The sequence below is a fragment of the Dermacentor variabilis genome, chromosome 6, assembly GCF_050947875.1.
Source record: "Dermacentor variabilis isolate Ectoservices chromosome 6, ASM5094787v1, whole genome shotgun sequence".
NCBI classification, from domain to species: domain Eukaryota; kingdom Metazoa; phylum Arthropoda; class Arachnida; order Ixodida; family Ixodidae; genus Dermacentor; species Dermacentor variabilis.
The window spans coordinates 161135755-161158927 of record NC_134573.1 but is presented as its reverse complement, the minus strand read 5'-3'; the positions used below and the strand labels follow the sequence as shown (position 1 = coordinate 161158927).

At 46.9% G+C, this 23173-nt stretch overlaps 1 protein-coding gene across 2 annotated transcripts in view; it reads left to right on the top strand.

Annotated features, from left to right (window-relative positions):
- The first annotated feature begins 7940 nt into the window (after positions 1-7940).
- The window catches only part of LOC142585603 (monocarboxylate transporter 13-like), a 64657-nt gene continuing 49424 nt past the window's right edge, over positions 7941-23173 (top strand). The window contains exons 1-2 of one of the 2 annotated variants that reach the window (XM_075696489.1): positions 7941-8076; positions 8162-11250. In XM_075696489.1, coding sequence (XP_075552604.1) covers positions 10806-11250 — 445 coding nt within the window. In that variant the 5' untranslated portion in view covers positions 7941-8076; positions 8162-10805. Of the gene's footprint in view, positions 11251-23173 lie in introns of both variants that reach the window. The other variant, XM_075696488.1, reaches the window with a different exon arrangement.

Sequence of the window (23173 nt, the reverse complement as noted above, 5' to 3'; positions counted from 1 at the left end):
CTTCAAAACCATCAGACAGGGCGTCTATTATTGAAACATCATCAGCGTGATTAAAATCAGGAACTGTAGAGAAAATAAAATTTTGCTTAGTGACCGAGAAATTTGAGGAGACTGGACCGGACGACAGGGCGACAGGACCGCGAGGTCGCAATCTTCACTTGCATTTCGTTCGACGATAACGCAGTGCGTCTTCTTCATTGGTAATTCATCGATTTTTCTTTCCCCGTGACCCATCTTGCAAATTTTTAAAATTATTAAGTGTGCATGCTTAGATGCCCGCAGATTGTGCAGCTGTACGTGCTTTAGTCGCAGGCTTGCAGCGACGCCACGAGTCGCAGAATTTACGACCTTCGTGCTCCTCTTTCTTCCCAAAAGGCTGCGGTAATTAACAGGAATCCACCCGATGCGGTAATAAATCGTTACTTTCCTCCATAAATACCTCATTTATGTGGAAATATGTTAAACGACGTAGTGAAAGCTTTTCGTTATCGGGGTGTAAACATGTGGCATAGGCGCCATTATACCTTTAGAATGGCACTTAGGAGGGCGAAGGGACGCATTGCCCATGTTTCAGTTATTATTCTTATTTTCTGCGGGTTCATACGAACGCGCTTATTGCCCCATGCAGTGCGCTGTGGCTAATGAAAAAAGAAAGGGCGTGACAATACTTTTAAAACGCACCTAATATTATGAACGGTCCGCACATTTTCTTCTTGTTTTAAGAGCACTTCTCGCGTTGAAATTTTGTTACGCGTATAGCGCTTAGACCTTAGTAACTTAGCTAGTAATGTATGAAAAAATAGCCCCCCCCCCCCCAGAAAAAAAAAAGAAGAAACACATACACGGAGAACCGCAGCAGTTCCTTCGATCTGAAAAGTTGTCGTTTTACGAGAAAATTTGTCGAAAATTACTTCTTCGATGACGCAGAAGGCCCCGACAACGGGAAGGCTACTGCTCCAACAAATTTCGGGAAGGCAATGGTTTGTTGTGAGGCTTGCTGGAAGTAAGGGAGAGGAACATCGAGTCGTGAGGCAGCAGCTTTGCCTGCTTAGATTACGTGATACATATATATATATATTTTTATTTTTACTTCGAGCTTGTAGAGTGTCGCGTGTGCAAGGCGGGCCGTCCTAATCCGCGCACCTCCGCGGACGTTGACCTCTCACCATCGACAGAATGAATAGAAACTGGATAACGTCCCGACCACGTCGATTGCCATCTCCGGGGCAACAGCAAAAACCGCGTGTAAGGTTCTTCCCGCGGTCTCAACTCTTCCGTCGTTCTTCGCCATTTCCCCCTGCTGCTTTCCTGCGAGTAGAGGCGCTTATTTACGCTTTCGCGTGGGCTGGGCCCTGCTGTTGACTTGACGCCTCCAGATGCCTGTGCCTCGCTTCCGCGCCGTAATTAAGCTGTCGACAGGCACCGAAAGGATGGTGACATCCGTTTACGTATCCAAGCGGCCGCTAAAGTTACTGACGTCGAAGCCCATCAAGCGTGACTCTTTCTTCTTGTTATCTGTGTCACTCTTGCGCAGAGACGCGCGGGATATTGCTTCTGCGTGCACTGCATTGTGAACTGCTAGAAGAGGGACGCCCATAGATAGATTCAAATAGCAGATCGGAGATACAGGCTGGAAGCATGTGCTTTCTTGTACTCAATTTCACTTCTATATGTGTGAAAGTGCAATGAGTGATGAAAGTTACACGAAAACAAAAGGTGTGGGGGGTAGGGGTGGCGGGTGGATTAAAAAAGAAAATTAATAATTCAATGGTAGATGAAGTAAGGGCAAGGTCGAAAAAGGAAGTTAGAAGGCGATTCAACTTCTAGTTGGAGTCGATGAAAGACAACGTCTTCTTCGGCGAGCTGGATTTGAAGATGGGGCGCAGGGAACCGTATTATTTGTTGTGAGAACCGCGCTTGAGTGACAACGTTTGATCGCCGTCAACTAAAGGCTGAATCGCCTTCCAACTTCTTGTTCAACCTCCCGCTTAAGTCACCCGCCATTAGTGATTTTTTTTTGTTAATCCCTCCCCTCCATCCCACTTTTTGAGTAACTCTCAGCACTCATAGCGCTTTCACACACATAGAAGTGAAATTGAGTAGCAGGACTCACATGCTCCTCCCTGATCCCGTATCTGAATCTATCCATCTACGTGTCTCTCCTAGCAGTTCGCCATACGGTGTACGCATAAGCGATATCCCACCATCAGTCATCAGTTATCGCCATCACCATCATCATACTCATCATCATCGTCACCATTAATCGTCTTAACTATTGTAGTCGTCATCATCATTATCGTCATCACAGTCGTCATCCTAATCATCAACCGCCGTAGTTGCTTAGTTGCTTTGGTGTTGCGCTGCTAATCGCGAGGTCACGGGATTAAATCTCGGCCATGGCGGCCGCATTTCGATGAGGGAGAAATACAAAATCACCCGCGTACTTAGATTTAAGTGCGCGTTAAAGAACCCAAGGTGGCCAAATTTAATCCGGAGTCCTCCACTGTGGCGTGCCTCATAATCGGATCGTGCTGCTGGAATTTTAAAACCCGTATATTATTTAATTTTACTTAATCCTAATCAAGATTGTGACCATCATAGTCATCATGAGCGCGGCACAAAGGATAAATTAGACGATTCATCATCATCATCATTATATTCAGTCGTCTTCATCAGCTTTCAGTTATGTTGTGAAGAGCAAGTTCAGAAATCTTAGGCGTGGCACAGAGAAGAAAAATCGGGTGATAATTCACGACATTGGTTTTACTGCTAGACTTAAATATAGAAAAAAAGAAAACACTAGGAGTTTTCCACATGCAAGGGAAAGTGCGGAGTATTCAAAAACTTAGTTAATATATATGTCAATACTGGGGCAAATATACTGCCATAAGCTTTTACAATTGCGGAAGGGATGCAATCAGGGCCGCAGAATAGGGAAAGCTTCAAGCGCTTAAGGCATTCGCTGATCAGCTTTAAATAAAAAAACACAGCACTAGATGCAGGAATCATCGTGCGCTGCTGGCTGGCACCAGCGTTGAAACCTGAAGCTTTGTGTAAGGATGAGAAATGTGCGGCAAAATAGTCCGCGACTGCTTATGCTTCTACTCTATATGCTCTAAATGTTTAACAAAGCTCGTTATATATATATATATATATATATATATATATATATATATATATATATATATATATATATATATATATATATATATATATATATATATATATATATATATATATATATATATATATATATAACGTTGCTGTTTCAACTGAGATTTTCGTTCCTTGCTGTTACTTTTCGTTTCGCAGAAGCAATGAAGCGGGAAAGTTCTAATGTAGCTGTCCCACAAGACTGGGCTTTATCTTTAGCGGCATCTCGGTGTGGTTGTTTGAAAGCGTGCGCTGACGGCGCCAAAGAATTCGTGCCGGTAAGCGCGCTCATACATCGATGATCAGAGCGCGACGTGGCATACAAATAGGGCACATCTGTTGTAAAACGAAGGTCTCGATCGCTTTGTTCACAAATTTATCGCAAAGAATATTTCTGTGTCTGCTTTTGACACGCCGTATTGTGACCGGATACATTTATCAAGCATGGATATTCTGCAGTAGACATGACGTTCCTGTCACTTACAATTTATAATTTATAGGTCTATGAGTTACCTATGAAGACTTTAGAGACCAATGTACCTTCCAACAGACTTGTCCTTTTCTTCACAACTATGCCTATAGTATGTCTCCTTACGACAGTTTATAAGAAATAGATCACTGTTCGCCTATTCTGAACACTTCAGAGTGGTTGTTTCTTGCCAGGTACGTGGATAATTGTCGACAAAAGGTGAGGCTACAGGGCTGCTAGATGCCTATAGGTATTCCATAGATTTCACGGAAGCAAGTACATAGGCGCGTTTGTCCTCACTGTGACAGTAACTTTCATCCCGGATGACTTCCGGTCGCATTACATCGACAGGACTATCGGTAAGTGCGATGAAAAAGAATGCATATTGCTCATGTACGTGCCTTATACATCGAGTTCATGTAACATTTATTTTTTTCTTATTTGCAGAAAAATAGGAACGTATGACACTTTTATGGCTGGCTGTGCCGAAATGCCAAGTGCACTACTCGGGCAAGAATAATGACAATAAAGAAGAAAAAGAAGGAACAACGAAGAAAGAAAATTTCATCACAGCCAATAGACACAATAACGCAAATCACAGGCAAACAGATGGTGTCATTTATAGGTTATACCAGTTAATAAAAGTGCGATAACTGCGGACCAAAAGTAGTATCAGCTGGAGTGTCCCTATGCAGGCTGTAACAGGCCTGTATGCAGGCTAAGAGGCTCTAACATTCTTTCATCCAGTTTCTTGACTCGCCAAATGAGCGCGGTTGCTTTTAAGGTCTAATTGGAAAGGATCCTGGGACACTTGCCTAGACTGTACTCAGCAAGAAGGCTTTGAAAGCGTTGTTACGCTTCTTCCGGAGAACTGGTCTTAGAGGCAGACTTTAAGCACACGGTAGTCAGCTGGTTTGAGAACTGGCTAGCCTCCCTGCCCTTCTATCTATTCCTGCTTCTTTCCTTTCAAGTCCTAATAAGTTTTGCTAAGAGGGCTATAGGCCCACATTTATTACTCGCGACTCTCGCTCCAGACAAATGGTCACATTAGTTTTCATCAAAACAGAGGAACGAAAGAATACGCCCACGGCGAAATGACGGTGCCCGGGAAGAGGCGCGCCTCGTCTTTGGAAAGAAGACACACCCGCAGGCTTCAGCAGAAACACACAGAGAAAAATCCGTTGAAAAGGTCCCCGCAGCTGCGCCATAACTCAATCGCGAAGCCGCACTTAGAAAGCAATTAGCCGCGACGTGCCCTTTAACGGCGTTCGCTGGCAGAAGGACGCGACCGCGATTTTCTGCACGTCCAGGTCGTACACGCCTCGCACCAGGAGCACAGGAAGCGTGTTTCGATGGCGGCAACGTTTTGGCGAATCACGTGGGTGGCTAGCTTTGTGTTCCATACGTTTCTCTTCCTTCCTTTTCGAAAGCGCCAGAAATTTGCATGTCGCCGAGAGAACCATGGCAGAATGGCACTGAGCGATGCGTCGGAAGTTTAAATCACAGGTGGATAACGGCCTTCACTTCTCAAGGCACGTCATTTCCCGGGCTCCTTCACTCTAATCTATAGTTGCATGTAGTTGATTACAAAAGTTTTCTTCGTAGATGATGACGTTTGCAGTTTCACCCAGAGGCGACGGAATTAAGCACTCATTGTGTATATACTGTTAACTAACGAACGATCAGAAGTTCGCGAGTCGTAGCATGGCCCGTAAGTTAATTATGTTTTGTAAAAATTCTATCGTCAGCCTTGCTGTTACGCTCTGAGGGGTTGTGTGTCAGTGGCCGTGTGTGAGACGCAGTCCATGCTTGTGAGACACGACGCATAATGGAGGATTGGGGTTCCTGGAGTTGTTCACGGCGCACCGGAACCATATAACCATATAGTACGCGGTCGTTTTCTGCGTTCCAGCCCGCCGGAGTCCGGCCTCCGCTGCCGGGGATCGAACCCGTGACCTCGTGGTTACAGCAGCAGACATTCCACCATAGCCACCGAGCAGGCGAGGCGGATGCAAATCCTGATGTGTGCTTGAGATAGGGCGTTAGCTGCCGCAAAATTCTACGCATGAAAGCGAATATACTTCATCGGCTAAATCAAAAATCAACACCGCAGTGCTGCATTGCGAATAAATTCTTCGAGTTGGCAGAACACGCCTCATTGAAATGTAAATCTCGATCCGTAATAATTAATTGTATCGTAGGTATTGTTATTGTTCTTTTTATACTCGTGCACAGAAGTTACAATAAATGCCGGAGGCACTAGGTAACGTTCGCTTGTCACCTATCATCTGGAAAGTATTGCGAGCGAGCAGTCTTGTACGCAGTGCAGACGGGCAGACGGATAAACAAATGAGCAGACGCACAACTAAGACAACCAACGAGAGAGCGAGTGAACAATCGAACGCCCCGCCTAAAAACGATGATCAAGCGAGCGAGCGACAGGCATCTTGCAGATGCTGACGGCGCAGCTAAGATGACATCCGCGTGGAACCTCGCGCTCACAATGGTGTGCGTACGGCCATCCGGTCTCGTCAACTTGGCCCCGGAAACTAGAAACAAAAGAGGACTATGTTCATTCGCCAAGTAAAAATAAATCGCCGCTCCGTGAAAAGACAAAAAATGCTATACGCAAGAAGGAAACGAAACAGACAACAGGCGGCGGCGGCGGCAACCTGCGGCCACTCGAGCATGCCCAACGTGCACTGGGGCCACACATGTGTTGCTGCTAGTGTTGCCAACTCTGCAGAAAGTCGGAGAGCGTGGGAGAAAGGGAAGACAGGGGGCGATGAAATGGCGTTGCAGATTGAGGGAGGAACAGGGCTGGTGAAATCAGAACTTTGTGTCATCTTTGGAAGGTTTATTTGGGCTTTCGGCTAGGGACGGCGCCCTGGACTGAGGACGCAGCCTTCCTAGGAAGAAGGTGTCAAGTTCTCGTTTTGATAAATAAAGTTTATTACTACTAATAAGCTGAGCGCGCAATAATACATGATTCGATCTTCGGAATGACCTCGTGGATGTCGTCGCATTTTATACGGAAGTTTACCTCTACATGAAAGTCCACCGCAACTTGTCCCTCGCACAGGTTCGATTTCTGAATTCTCTCGTCAAGCGTTCCGTAGTAAACAGTACTCTTTCCAATGAAACTTTGCCGACAGGAATAGAAACAACAATATCATTTCTGATGTCCGGCAGTTGGAAGCAGCGTGTGGTTCAATATGCTTGAGACACGAGCGCTGTGACGGGAGTACCGGCTTTCACACCTGTGTCCGGGACAAACATAGATTTTAGGACACAGGACTTCCTATCGCCACACACATTGTGTAAGGTCTTAACTTATTTTAGGGTCCGTGGGTAACCGATATCCCAGCTTTCACGATCGGTCTAGTGAACTGCCTGCGCGGGTGCCAGGTGCTGATTGCATTTCAGACAAGGATGAGAAAAAAAAGGTGAAGAACGGCAACAGGCAAGAACCTAAAGAAGAATAAACACTTTTAAACACTTTAACCACACCTTCTCCTATGCCCCGTCTCAAGTTGCACCATTTTACTTGCGATCAACCAATGATATAACCTCTCGACCCACCCACGGTGTCTCAGCACATTGGCTATGATTTTTCTGTTGCTGAGCACGAGGTTGTGGGTTCGATTAATGGCCATCGTGGCGGCCGCACTACGCTGGGGGTGAAATACAAACACTCATGCGCTTAGATTTAAGTACTTGCAGAAGCAGCCCAGGTGGTCAAAATCAATCTTCACTATGGCGTCTCTTTTAGCCCCAGTGTTGTTTTGGGCCGTTAGCTAGAATCAATCAATCAATCAATCAATCAATAAATCAATCAATCAATCAATCAATCAATCAATCAATCAATCAATTGATCGATCCGCGCTTAAAATGGAAGGAGGAAAGAGGCAGCACAAACCTCCAGGTCTCCAGAACTCTGCGCCCTATCGCTCTTACTACTGCTAAATTTGGGAGAAAGTGGAAATTTTCATATAATATCTGGTACAGTGCCGCAACATTCGCGACGTTCGGCCGATATGCTCGCCGTAGGGAGTATGAGAAGGCCGATTTCGCCGAGATACATCCCGCCGTTACATCCAGCGCAGCTCGCAACGTTGCTCGTAGTTGCGGTCTAGCACGAGTAACAGAATAACAACCCCTCGAATAACCACGTGCTACGCGGCGAGCAAGAGCGGCGGCGAAAGGCCGGCGCGGCAGCATGCGCGCGCGCTTGCGCAGCTCCACGCAGCCGAAGGAGCCAACGCATCGCGAGCGCAGCGGCGAGCGAGACCCCCCGGCATCAGTCGCGCTCCGGCAGCGGCGCGAGTGGTTCGGTCTACCCCGTCGGGGCGGTCAACTGCGTCGCAGTGTACCGGGCCACTCGGACCCAAGAGGCGCTTCTTCGGCGTCTCGCAGAAGTTTGAGGAACGCGCCGTCTGCTACTGCTTCGCCAAGTATGTACGAAACTTCGCCGCAAGACGCGACGGCTTGTGCCGTCTCCGTGACATGCTCGCTGAGTGACGTGTGAAGATTTCGCAGGCGGCTCGTATGCGTCCGTCTGTCCAGCGAGAGATGCGCATCTGGCGTGGAAAGATAATGCTGCCTGGAACAATGCTGTGGGCGCCGGCTACATTTCTCCAAAGGAGACGCCCGTTTACTGAAGCGTGATCGAGAAGACGTGGTGACGCGACGAGTTGAGTACTTCCTAAAGTTTCCGAAGAAGGCTCGTTGGTGTCTTTAACTGTGACCTGAGTGCGTGATCGCGAAGCCTGCTTCGGTACTCCAAGCAAATATAGCACTTCACCAAGCGACGCCAATTCTCTCTTTCATTTGATCAAAGAAGAAGAAGAGTACCTCGGCGAAGTCCGAAAGATAGAAGTTCGAAGCTTTTGTGCAGATTCCAAAAGCTCATTGCCACTGTGTTCGTGCGTCTGTACCTGCGTGTGCCGAAAGACGGTGCCTAGCTGAAGGAAACGCGATCTTTTACGACTAGCGGGTCTCATAACAGCGGCTACTGACAACGTTCTCCTTTCTTTTTTTTTTTTTTTTTTTTTGCTTTTCGTGTCTTTTTACAAACCACGGCTCGTGGCCTGACCAGCGTGAGATCTCGTTTTTAATTTTAAATAAACAAAAACATTGCCTGCGATCTATGGAACAGCACTCATTTTCGCTAGAGTAGAGTAGTGTGCCTTTGTATTACGTATCTTTCTTCAGCAGCAGGACAGTTCGTTGTCTGAGTCTAACGTGCGTTGGTTATTTTGCGGAATCTAAAGTGTGGTGAGCTTTGTTTGCGACAGGGAAGTATCGAATGTGCACGCGATCCTGAAACTTATGCGCATGGCTATGCTGTTCATGGAATTTCAGTAAAATCAATGCTCTTAGCAGCCATAAAAGCAGTGAATTGTTTCGAGTAAGCGGAGCTGGGAAGAATACGTCATGAATGAACACCCACAAGGCTTTTACCGGCCTGACAAAAACCAAAGTTGACTGGCGCGAAGAAAATCTGAACACATCATTCGCACAATTGCAAGATATTTGAGTGCGTGCTTCTAATTTAGATCACGTTGCTTTTTTTTTCTGCGTCATTCTACATTCAGCCGCGATTCGAATCCTCCCGACACTTCTGGCTGAAAATGGTAATTTTGCCGGCAAAGCTTCATGCCGAACCCGAAAAATGTAACAATGTATCCCTTCAACTTTCAGACCAGGAAACTGAAGCTAGTAATGACTTGTAGCCAACGCGGAACTTCAGCTAGATATATTGTCCATCATATTGGTGATCTGCACCAGTACAATTGATTATGGCTGTTAACTCTTTACAAATGCATACTACATTAGTGTTCGGACATTCAATAGAGAACGTGGTTATCATCCGTTCATTATAGTATAGTTCAATAGTTCAAACGTTTCCTTATAGCAACTGCGTTAATATTTATTGTTATTTGTTCGACGCACCAGGGCCTAAACGGTGCGTTGACGCTCAATCAACCAATTCTCTTTCTGAACTACTTTGTAAGGCAGGAGGCGTGACCTGATTGCAGGATATATTTAGTGATTATTCGCAATTTTTTCCAGGTAATATGCGCACTGACATGATTAGTCTTGCAACCTCAGCGCATACCGGCTTTCTATGTGCCAAGTCTGCTATCTTCATGATAAGCTGTCAATCTATTCTCTGCTATAATTTAACGTGAACCTTTCTCAGGCTACAGATTATAATCTTGTGTGCCGGCTCTGCACTGGTGTTCAGTGTCGTCACATGCATATTACATGTCCTGAAATTCTTATTTATGTAAAGGAGTGCTTTTTACTTCTATCAGGCACCATACCCATACAGTACAAAACAAGGCCAATATGTATCCGGGAAACTGCTGTTTGTGTACAATGGCTAAGAGATACACAGCTGCGTATATAGATCTAAGACACTGCAGCCCGTAACGTACCGTTACACACTTGAGCACAGACTCCGTGAAAGCGCTGATTACGAGTGAAGTGACACACTGCCGTTTCAAATACCAGCTCTCCGTGTTCCCTATATGTAGTCCTACGTGTAATTATAGCACAGTAGCGGGTATCCATCACGTAACACTTATTTTTTTTACTAGTCCTTGTGCTGTTCCACGACATCTAAGCTCGTTTATACAGCTGTACCATTCCACAAAGGTCATCGTTACTGTACTTGAAAGCCAGACGACCAACTACACAAATATGTAAAGAGAACATGCTTCGCTGCATTTCGTGGCTTTAAGAACATGTGACGTCTTCGCTTCTTTTTGTCGTATGCGTGCATGTGTGAGTGAAAAATGTGAAACGCTGTGGTGGAACGACTTTGTCATGTCCGTACATTTGTGAGAGTGCAAAAGTGAATGTGTGAAAAGTGAAGTGAATCCGACGCAATGCCTATAAGAAAACATCATGGCGCGAATGGATTGCTCCAGACAAGCGCGCCACTTGTTGACTATAGTGTCTAGACTCCCGTCTCAGAACACCGAGTGAGTGAATACGCGCTGTGGCAGCGGCAACGTCGTCTCAACCCAGAAACAGCTACGAAGAAGCGGCCCTATAGATTCGCTCAAGCCTCTAGGTGTTCCGAGGACAATAATAAAATTCTACCGTGAAGATCGAGAGCCGTTCTAGAGCGTCCGGCAACGTTGTTTTGACGGGAACGAAGACGGTAGGAAGCATGGCCAGCGCATCTTCGACACCGTTCAAGCCTGTCGTTTCGTCGGTTGCGAGGACGGGCGCGTCTCCTGCGGAAAACACGCTTGCCGACGAGATAAAGGTGGAAACCGAGTCTGACGGTGAAGGAACCAATGGCAGAAGAGCGTGCGTGACGCCCGAGGGCGACGGCAAAAGCCAACGCCGTCAGCAACACGCTAGAACGGACAGCTTCGGACGTCCCGAGAGGCCATCGTCGCGGTCCGATCCCCCGCGGCAGCTGAGCAGCGCCGAGCAGCGCATCGCGGCCACGATACGGCAGCACTACTACCCGGAGGGCGGCTGGGGTTGGGTGGTGTGCGTCTGCGTGTGCCTCGTCAACGCCCTCAGCTGGGGCATGCAGCTCAACTACGGGGTCATGCACGCTGCGGCGGTCCAGCAGTTCGGCGAGGAGCACGCCGGCGAGGCCCGTGAGTTGCTGGCTGCATCTCTTCCTTTTATTTTCATTCTTCTCTTTCAGTTTTGTCGTTGACTTTTGCTTGCTAGCTTCCGGGACGTCAGAGACAAAGCCGAAGCCGAGGATAACGATGATCGTGCGAAATAAGTTTGTGACCATTTGAACTCAAAATCAAAGTAGGCGTGGCGCCGAAGCTGCGCCCGGCGCGACCAATTTCGAAAGTTTCGCAGCGCTCAGGACACGCAAGTGCTGGAAATTGTTGGAAAAACTGGCTAAAACCGAGTTCATTGGAATTTTTTTGTCGGAATCTTGTCGGGCTTGTTGGCACGACTAGTCGTATCATAAATTGGATGGTTTTTACGCACCTGTGTTGCCTGCTTAAAGGGGGACACGGAAGTGTGCTGATGGCGGAGGGTACGTAGGAAATCCGGAGGTACGTGCGCGCACGGGAAGAGGGTTGGGGGCGAGGGGAGTAGTTAAATGCCGAGGAACACATGCCGTGTTCCTATCTGGAGCGCTTCAACACTTTTGGAGTCCCCCGTTTCGTGTTGGCGACCGATCTTCAGTACACCTCTCGGCACACCGAAAGTGATAAACTAAAATGACGGTGATTCGACGATTGAAACGTGTGCAAGCAATAAAATAAGCTCCGTTAGAGTTTCCGCAAACGAGTTGGTAGATTTGGTAGCAGAGCAAGCAAGCAAGCAAGCAAGCAAGCAAGCAAGCAAGCAATGTATGAATGAATGAATGAATGAATGAATGAATGAATGAATGAATGAATGAATGAATGAATGAATGAATGAATGAATTCGGCGAAAGGTGATTTGTGGCATCATTTGGAAAGAGCGACATGTGAGCGAATCACGTTCTGCAGGACGGACTACAGAAGTGCCAGCTGTATATCTTTGTGGCTTTCTGCAATATTTCATTGGTCCAGCTCTCGTGCGAATTAAGAAAGCTCTTCTGCATTGAAATCTTGCAATAGAGCAGATATATAGAAACGTTTAAAATGAGGAAATAACTTCGTGCTTGGTTTGCAGAACTAAGTAAATGAAGAACGAGGAACACATAGTGCGGATGGCTTGACTCGCTGACTCTGCGAAAATGGCACAGAAAGGCCCCTTTGTGCAGCAGGTCTTTTATTTGGTCTTTTATTTTTCGCAGTTCGCTTAAACTTGTGTCACAATTAGCACAGCTTGCGTTACCGATCTTGATCGGAGTGTGGTGGGAGACTTTGTCATAAAACGTTTCTACGTTAAAATTGAAAGACTAGAATATTCCAGTATCTTGGTAAAGACACGCAAAAACGGCAGAAGATAAAGCGTGAAAGATGCAGCAAAAATAAACTATAGTAATGAGCAGATAAATGTTAGTCTCGGTGATGGAGGCATGATTTTAGGAATTACACTATATTACTGAGGTCTAGCAACAGACGGACGATTATTCCATTTGAGTAAGAAAAGCAAACAATAATGACGGCGACATACAAGTGCACAAGAAAGGCTTTCAAGCTGTTATGCAACTGTTATTGTCCCTTCGACCAGAAATCATGTGGCATTCGCTAACATGTTTTTTCCTCTTGTCACGCTTTATAAACGAAATTGAATGCGAGACACTTGTTCAGGAGTTCATGATGAGTACGCATTTGGGCAAGTTAACTGTGTGCGGTTTACTTTACGAGGCGTCTCGGCAGCTATTCATACTCAGTATAGGCTTGAGTTTGCGAAAGCAATTAATTAGGCGGAAACTGTCCTTGTGCGAGCTTCAGGGGGCGCAGAGTACAGTGCTTAGTGGTAAGTGTAATGTGTTGTAATTCTGGGGTAATTATTGCGGTTCGTTCAGCCCCTTTCCTCAGTGCCCTGATTTAGCTTCAAGGCATAAGCTTCGACCATAATTCAAGCTTCAAGCTTCGACCATAATTCCAGTTATACAACACTTCTTAAGACGGACCTTTCAGGTGATGCGAAATTACAGGCCGAACTGTTCGTAAACGAGCACCAAATTACTATGTCCCAGCATTTGTCATGAGCCCATGCACTTACGTGTTATCTGCTGTCTTTCTTATTTCATTGCAGGCGCTTTGGAAATGCTTTGAGTCGGCAGACGCGAATTGCTAGTCATCAAAACAAGTAGAAACCAGTGCTTGCTCAGGCTGTCGAACAGCTAAAACGGGCATCTAAGGGACTAATCACAGCACTCTTTGTCGAAGCGAGTCGCGTTTACTAATGGGACACTACAGACATAATTGCATCGTGCACAGAATTCTTACTAGCGTGCAATGTCCCGATTGCTTGTCAATTAATAGGAATCTATTACCGGCGTCATGGATGACTTGCGTTTTCGCAGACGAACGAGCTTTGTTCCGTAACCCACGTAATGATTGTCAGCTATAATCATGCACTTAAGGGTTTCCCGCTTATTGCTCGTGTAAATCTCGTGCTATCGCATGTCATTGCGGTACGCTCGTACGAACTAGCCCCGAGTCAATGAATGCTGGGGCTTTTTTGTTGCAGTTGGCGTAGTTCGAAATCGGCGCCATCAGTTCGTGCAGTTCCTTGGTACCACGGTTCCTCGCAGATTGAGTCATTAATTCGGTAAATAAGTAAATCAGCGAGATCTTAGGAGTACTGAAGTAGTCGTGTCTCGTGTACATGCGACAGGTTCACAGGGTCACGGAGGAGCCCTGGAAGTGCCGACGACGTACAGACTAGTGTATACCCAATACGAGATACGGTGCACACCGGCTTACAGTGTGCACCGCATTGTATATTAACACTTTGAGCATTTCTATGTAAATTGCGCCCTTATGATCTTTATTTAAGTACACCTTGTCGTACGACAGTGCAACGAAGCGCGTAATTAGGCGCGTAGGAACTCAATTGCCACTGAGCCAACACTGCGGGTGTCAGAAAGACGGGTGTGTGTATATATCACAGACGCGTTTTCTCATACCAATCCATCACTTGTATAACATCATTTCATGTTCGGACAAGTGCTCTACCATTGCGCGAATGGCGTGGACTTTCATCACGTTGAAGCGGTCAGCCCCCGACAAGCGGGGAGTACTATGCTAGCCTTGGTATTCGAGTCTCCTCCGTTCACATCTGCGGTTATGTGACGAGGGCCCTCATAGGATTTAACGGGTCACCGCAAGTGCACACAACGCCCCCGGCGCCTCTTCTTCATCGGAAGAGCCACCTTACAGTGGGCAGCTAGCTTCCTCTGATCATCTTCAATCGATGAACGCCCCCCCCCCCCCCCCCCCCCCCCCCCGAGATCGAAATGCGGCAGAAGGGCACACTTTCGGCTCGCGCGACCAGACCGTGCCAGCAGTTGCGGCCGCGTGAGTGATGACCCTCGTCCCGTTCTGTCTCATTGGCCATTAGCTGCGAACCATTCCTTCAAGCTTTTTCCAGACCCCCCCCCCCCCCCTTGCTCTCCCATCCTCTTCGCCTCTCGTTCTCACCGCGACGTCTGACCGTGTTCCTCGTCGGCTCCATTACCTACTCTCGTCGAAACTTCTTTCTTCCATCAAGGCCCCCGCTCTCTGTCTGTCTGCCTCACTCATCTGGCCTGTTGTCGCTTTCCGCGTGGCTCGTGCACCCGCCGCCTCTTTCCCGCGTTCTCGGCGTTCATTTCCCTTCGGCTTCCTTCGGTTCACTCTCTTTATGGCTTGTGCCTCCGACCGCACATTAGTCACCGGAGAAAGCGGGGTAAGGAAATGAGCGCTTGCCAGCCTTCGCTCACAATGGCACAAGGATCGAGCGGCCCCGGAGGGTAAGAGAGCGACTTCTGGATTAGGCACTGGCGCTGCTTATTCGACGAGCGAAATAGGGATAGGCCTTCGCTCGTTCCCCAAATCCTGGTATAGGCCTTTCATATATGCCACGCGGCGTCGTAGGTCAATACTGCGACGTCAGCTCGGCGGTGTCCGATGTTCACCTCGTTCCCGCTTGTCACTGGCTCGTTTTGTGAAAGACGCGACGGCGCATCCATCTTTTCCGTGTATTTCACGTGCAGTGTCGCCTCTTCATTAACAACTCATCGTCCTGCCGCTGTGGCAGCTTCTGTTAACGTGTCGAACTGACCACTTCGTTTTTACCGCGTGTGTAGGCTTTCATTGACGGTCCCACCAATTCACTGGATCACGACAGCGAGTCAGCGGCCCTCAATCGTCGCGTTGTGGATGCACTAAAGTACTCGGTCAGTTTTGCATGTCTTAGAGCTATAAGCTACAACAGCTGTCCTTCAATTCAATGGTTATGGTATGGCTTCTTGGGGCACGAGAAGCAGAGGAAAAAAAAAATTTCGAAAGACGATTCATACGCTTTGTAATTTTTCGAGTCAGAGTGAACTAGCTCTGATTTAGGGAGCTCGTAACGAACAAGTTGAAATCTGCAGCTGAAGAAACAAAGGAGCTTGTTAGATTCAACAAAATTTTATTTCTCGTTCGCTCGAGGACGCTAGAATTGCCCCAATGAATCAGTAATTGAATTTCCGTTAACGATTACAGAAATATCTAGCAGCTTTAGTTTGTAAATAATGAATTTTTTGTTTTCACTGCCACATCCTTTCATTTACCGGCAATTTTGGTTACGGCTGCAGTTGTTCAAGTTCAGCAGCATCTTAACAAAATTAATTTGTAACATGCAGGCCACTTGAGACCTTATCTTGTGTAATAAAGACTGTGCTGAATCAGTTCAGCTCTATCAAGAACCTGAAGATTTCATCATTTGTCTGCGTCAATTGTGCCAATACGTGCGTTCATGTTATTAGCGGTGGTGTGCTGCTTCAGCTCCGTTGAGATTCGTTAGCTTGTTTGATAACAACTCTTACGCTTAAGTGGCCAAATTGGACCCAAAGGTGAATCTACGCGTAAACAGCGCGTCCAACGCATCAGAGCAAGACCAACGCATCAATTTCCTCGTGCTTAGTCTATACAACTTACCTGCACGGTTTAGGCAGACTTTTTTCGTCTGATCTCTTCCACATATTTTGGTCTTGCTTGACTTACAGCGGTAACTTTGTTTCCGCAACGCACACAATTTCGGTTTCTTCGAACTTTTGCTTCTAGCGCTTGATCTATATTTTCGTATAAGTGCTGCCGCGAAGTGCTGCCAACTTCATCTGCTGATACTTTTTTTGTATCACGCAAGCTTTGATTTAATTAATTTTTGTCTGTTTGTTTTTGCTTGCGTAGCTCTTACAATCTCACTCAACCGTATCTCAGTCCGCCTACCCTTAGTACCATTTTCCTAACCGACTATTTTTCGTTTTCTTCAGCACACGTACCACCTACACATGTATACATTTGAAGCTCTCAATATGCTACAGCTATTCCTCACTCGAAGAATCCCTTCCTAGCAAGGCTGAAAATTTCTCCCGTTATCACTAAATGATCCCACAAATTCAATGCTGTTGGTATTTGCTTTTCCTGGTCTGAAGAAGTCATCACGCAACTTCGGGACAAGTGGGTTTCTTCATGGTGGGAGCAAGAATAGAGAACACACCGAAAATAACTTCGTAATGGCAAACCATGGATGACGGACCAAGAATGGTGCGCAGGCACCCTTCTCGGAAGAGCCATTTTCACGGGCTGTTGACAGGGAAGTGCTTAGGGTGATGAGCGGCCTTTTATGGCAACGCATCCTGGAACTTTCGCGGCCGCTTCCCTTCGGAAGAAATCAGACAGCAGTAGCTTTGAGTGGGCTACGCCACGAAGCTGTTCCTGTGCCGCCCTTGTAGCGAAGCGGGCTAACGGAAGAGTTTTATTGACCGCTGGCCGCACAACCGGCGTGCCGTTGTGTGACGAGGAAATCCACGAGGTGCGATACGAAGGTCTACGAAAGCAAGATAACTTTTGTTACAGAGCAAATACTTAAATTATCTACAAGGGGAAGGTTGAGTTCTTTATTTTGCGCGTTTATAGGTAAGAAAAAAATCCTTCTTTTTTTTCTTTTTTCTTTGTCTTGATGTAGAATTTGCTATGTGCTTACGAGTTAGCACTACCATGCGCTAGCTGTGACCTCAACTTTCTTTGTGTTGTGACGTAGAAGGTAGAGTTCGCTCTTCTTTGTTCATGTCGTTCGCGTCACAGCCATGAAATTGCAGCAAATATAGTTATCGCAAAGAACTAGAGCGCCTTCGAAGCTCTCTTCCTCTGTGTGTTTCTTTTTTTATTTCGCTTATAGTTATCGTTTCAGGCCACTGTATAGACTCTTTTTTTTTTCGTCGTCTGTCGTTTGGCTTCCTTACAGCTCCTTATTTGTTTAACATCGACCCGAGCGGGCTCATTGTGAAGTCTAACCGCGATCGGAACTGTCCCTGTTCTAGATTCTCGCGAACCATTCCGATAAACATCGATAAACTCGCATAAAGTCGTCGCCTTCCGACGCCGCACCGGAGAGATAGATGCGCGTTTCTTCTTCGTCTTCGATTGCCCCATTTCGCGCATGGCGCCATGTCACGGAAGTTCGTCGCGCCACGGGGTTGTCTTTGACACTAATCACTTGCCATGACCCCCAGAGACGGATACATCTTCAACTCACTCGTTTATCGTGTCAAGGTTCACAGCGAAAGGGAGAGAGAGAGAGAGAGAGAGAGAGAGAGAGAGAGAGAGAGAGAGAGAGAGAGAGAGAGAGAGAGAGAGAGAGAAAGAGTAGCAGGCTCCGGTGTGAGAGAGAGCAGCGCTGTGCACGCCAATTTGCACACACGACACCTTTTATGTCACAGGGCGTACTCACACGATACAGGCGCTCCGTTACTATTGTTTTCGTCGTGTATATTTCTAACGCTAAATGCCTTGAAAGCGTCGTTCTCGCTTTGAAGTGTCTGTATGTCTCTTTCATCCTGTTAATTGTCCTCCTTTCACCTGCCACTGCGTTCAACGCATTACTCGCCGTGCGGCATGCCCTGATGGCATGTTGTTTACCAAGCATCGAGACCGGCGAGGATTTACGGCTTCTTTGCGCTTCTCACGATCTCCTTGGCAGAGTGGAACGCCGCACATACAAGGCGCACAAGACTGCAAAGACTAAACCCGTCACTTCAACTCAAACCTCCAGCGGGTCTACACCGACGTGAAGCGTCTCTTCTGTGCCGGTTATGGCTTGGAGTTGCCTTCACGAATGCCTACTCAGCACTAATTGGAATGACTAATACTCCTGCATGTGATGTTTGCGGATGCGAAGAGAACATTGACCACTTATTGTGCCATTGTCCTCAATTTCAAGCACAAAGACAGTCTTTGTCCAACACATTGAGGAAACTAGATGATCGTCCTCTTAGTGAACAGACCATATTAGAGCACCGTCCCGACCGATCATCGGCTCAGAAGGCAGTGAAGGCACTTTTGTGTTTTCTGAGAACTTCTGGTTTGCTCGAGCGACTCTAACTGAAGTGCTGTCCGTACACGTATCTACACCTTCTCTCTCCCTTCTTTCTCTTCCCCTTCTCCCATCCCCCAGTGTAGGGTAGCCAACCAGACTATTGACTGGTTAACATCCCTGCCTTTCCTGAACTCTCCTCTCTCTCTCTCTCTTTGCGCTTCTGCCTTGAACATGTCTAGAAACAGCGATGGCTAAGGATTAGATGGAGGTATAGCACACATGAAGGTCCATCTATGAAGCTCGGTAGTGCTGCCGACGCTCTCGCTTACGAGGCACTGCTGTGCCTCTGTGATTCAGTCCACTTCGTTTTCTCGACCAGAGTTTTCCCGTTGCTATGCGCAAGAAAGGCTTGTCCGCCAATGCCTCGCGTGCTCGGTTGATCACGGCACCTGGAAGTCAGCCATCAATCGGCCGCTGATGGAGGAAGCAGAGAGGCTGGGTCGCGCAATTAGGCGGCTCTAATCGAACGCAGTCTTTAACAGGCGCGGCCGGCATGTTGCGATTCGCATCGGCCGCGGTGCTCGTTCCGTCGGTGAACGCGCCTTTTATTCGTTGCACCGCTCCACCCAGTCTCATGAATACGTCACCGGAGTGCGCGCTCTATGGGAAATGCGGCAACGGGGGAAGCAATCTTCCACGCGTGAGTGAACGGCTTATCACGAAATTACCGCGCGGGTGTTGGCGGTATATGCGTGTTCTAGAGAGGTATCTAAGTGATTGCCAGGAGCTCATGAGGGGAGAGAAGGGCGGCTAATTTACCAGGTTTGGGAATCGGCGTCCGTATTCGCAAAACTACCGTTGCGTGAGTGCAGTTTGGGATATTGGCTGACACTGCAGTGATTATCTCGATATACCGCTTAGCACTATCTAGAGTCGGTGTCGCTCGAGGCACAGCCAATGTGGAAATGCTCCTACGAAAAAGCGGCCTACTTTGCAAGACTTTTTCGTTCACGCGTGCGGCCTTCCATTGGCGAGGTGCGTTCGTTAATTACATGTCCAACATCCCGATTGGCCTGTATCTGCTCTTACGAGCAGTTCTATAGCGTAAGAATACTTTTGTGGATACGCGCCCAGAACTGTTGCAAATGACGATCCAGATATATCCTCTTCTACCTAGAAGTTTGGAATCAAGATTACAGGCCTGCACAAGTAGAAAAGCACCTTGTAGCAACCGCGCGGATAGAATAAAGAAAGAAGGTGGTGTCAGCTGAATTACGCAATATAAGTCATAATTAGCCAGGGCCCATTCTCACAAAAAGTTCTTACGCGGAACATTTCGTGAGAGTATGTATAGCACATACCTGCCAATTGTGATGCTGGACATATTATTGACGAAGGCGGCTGGCCAATGAGAAATAATACTTACAACCAAAAAAAAAGGCTTTCTAAATTCGGTCCTTTATCAAAGTACAAAGGTATATTGCTGGATATGAATATAGCAGTGCCAGATATATCCACATGACAAACGATTAAAAGATGAAAGTCATACATTGTACAAGTCTTCGGTCAAAAATTATATTAAGCCACACCTACGTGATGTATCAGCGATGCTGTGTGTGTATTAAAGAGGTCCACTTTATGCTGGACTAGCGCAACTGGTAAAAGCGCTTCTATCGCTCTCGAAAAACTGTTTGCTTTACTAAGCGTCTTATATCCTTCCAGAATTTTGTCAAAATAAATTATGCATTGAGGCTGTTATCGAAGCAGGGTGGATGTACGTGTACTTGAATCAGTTTTGCAAGATGTGGACATTATGATTCAAATAAGCTCCTAATTGAAAGTGTTAATAACTTAATTATGCTAAGAAGATAAGCCGATATGCTGTTTGTGTAAATACTTTTCGTTAAGGATGTAAGTTAATGCTGCAGCGATGTAGGGATCATCACGGTGCCATAGGGTCGGAAAGCAGGACGGAGCCGTAGTACATTAGATAACCAAAGTCTAGCAAATGGAGACAGCTTTTGAGAAGAAAGCAGAACTGTGCGAACAGATGAAACGCAGCATTCGTTATTTGCTCCTTTACTATGTACGCCAGCATTGTCGAGACGTTCAGCAAGAAAAGAAAAAAAGAAAATAGGCCGTTTTGTTCTTACTTACCTTCGTTTTCATAAATACGTTCTCTAACGTCGCCGAAGTGTCTGAAATTCCAGCAATATTCGCAGTGTTAATCCGATAAGTCAGCAGCACCGTAAAGTTTCGCGGGGTTATTTATTTCTGCGACGGCGTGCATTAGTTATGTGTGTTCTGCGTCAGAACTATATACACGGCTCGTAAAGCTCGATGTTTTTATTACTCTGCACGCCTGACATTAATTCACGTGGGCTCGACTACGTCGCGAAGCATTTCTCTTGGTGTCACATCAACCATACCAACCGTAAGTGCACAACATAGGCCATATCTCGGCAGCATGTACGAAGCGGCGCGATCTTGGCACCACGACGGTGCTCATAGTTGCTATAGGAGAAACAGTATACGTCATATTTGCTCTATAACCAGTGCAGGGGCAGATCCAAATCGATGCGCACGAATCAAGAAATGCTGGTGAAAATGGACTTCCTCCGCGGTCGCCATCGACAAATTCGTTTTGGGAGATACGCGGAGCGCAAGAAACCTGCCATCTAAGAATTTATTTGGTCCCCTAAACGGAAAGGCGGGAGCGCGTTACCAAAAGTTTCAGAACTTGGTATCTACACGGACTCGCTCGGTGCATTCAACGAACTAAAGAAAGTTACAAAGACGCTCAATATCCGCCAACAAATACGTAGACAAAGCAAGTCGTCCAACAGACTCCAACTTCGCTATTGCTGTGCACTGGATTCGGGGACCCAATGGGAGACCACTCAACGGCCTGGCTGGCCGAACGGCTGCCTCACCGTCTTTACCTGACGATCCACCAGCCCCGCTGCCTTCGGGCTCGCGAGGATCTCCTACAAGGCCAGAACTGCATGTGCATATTTGCACAGGACGCATGTGCATATTTAACCCCGTGTTGGTAGCAAACCGGACGCGCGTCTGGTTAACCCTCCTCACTTTCCTCCCAAGCCTCTCTCTCTCTCTCTCTCTCTCTCTCTCTCTCTCTCTCTCTCTCTCTCTCTGTACCCCCTGCGTTTGCTTCCTACTCCGAAATGTTTCCCAGGCGGAGAAAGCTTGCCCTCGGAGGCTTCGGGCTGGCGTAACCCCGACAGCTGCGGTCGCCTGCACCTTGCGATCTGCAAGTGACAAACATACAATGCGTCCTAAGTGCCCGGTACCTGTGTCCACGGCGGACAATCGTCATCTCTTGTGGCTGTGTCCTGGCACTATAAAAACGTTAGACACAAGATGCTTAAGGGAAGCAAATGAAAGCTGAATGTCACGGATGATTTTGCCCGTTGGGTAACGCGGACAACAACGAGTGCGCGAATTCATTGCTGCACTACCTGCATCAAACGAGGCTGCAAGCATTTATTTGATCCATCTTGCTATATTTTTTTTGTACATATACCTCACGGCAAGCCCACCGAATTAGAAGAGATGAACATGGAAACAAACAAAATACTTTCTTTGCCATTTATATACCTAATTCTATTTCAGTGAAATTATTTTCAAACGTTCCTTTTTCACTACGGCGTCGGTCATTATCGACATGCAACTGCCGAAGATAATTACGTACGATTAAAACCTGTTTTTGAGGTCTCAGGAAACTTGTCTTTCGTGTTTGCGGACAGCCGTCTAAAAGCGCACATGGGGCGATGCGCCACGTATGACGTCGTACAATTTTGGCCAAGCCGCATAATGTCAAGCTTCATGTTCGAAAACCAAAGCGTCTTATCTTTTTGGCGCTTCATTGAGGGCTGAAAAATTAAAAGGCCTTTATATCGATTTTAAATTAAACTTCAGAATCTGCATGGCACCACCAGATGATGTCTTTACCATCACCATCATCGTTATCGTCGTCGTCGTCATCATCATCATCATGCTATTTTATGTCCACTGCAGGACGAAGGAGTCTCCCTGCGATGTCCAGTTGCCCCTGTACTGCGCCAACCGATTCCAACTAGCGCCCGCGAATTTCCTGATTTCATTACCCCACCTAGTCTTCTGCCGTACTCGACTACGCTTCCCTTCTCCTGGTACCCATTATGCAACCCTAACGGTCCAACGGTTATCTAACCTACGCATTACATGACCTGCCAAGCTTAATTTTTTCTCTTTATGTCAATTAGAATATCGGCTATCCCCGTTTGCTCTATGATCCACACCGCTCTTTTCCTGTCTCTTAACGTTACGCCTAACATTCTTCCTTCCATCGCTCTTTGCGCGGTCCTTAATTTGTTCCCAAGCTTCTTTGTCAGTCCCCAATCTCTTGCCCCCTATGTAAGCACCAGTAAGGGCACTGATTGTACACCTTTCTTTTCAAAAATAATGGTAAGCTTCCAGTCAGGAGCTGACAGTGTCTGCCGTATGCGCTCCAACCCATTCTTATTCTTCTGTAAGTTTCCTTCTCATGATCAGATTTCCCTGTAAGTAATTGACCTAGGCAAACGTACTCCTTCAAAGATTCTAGAG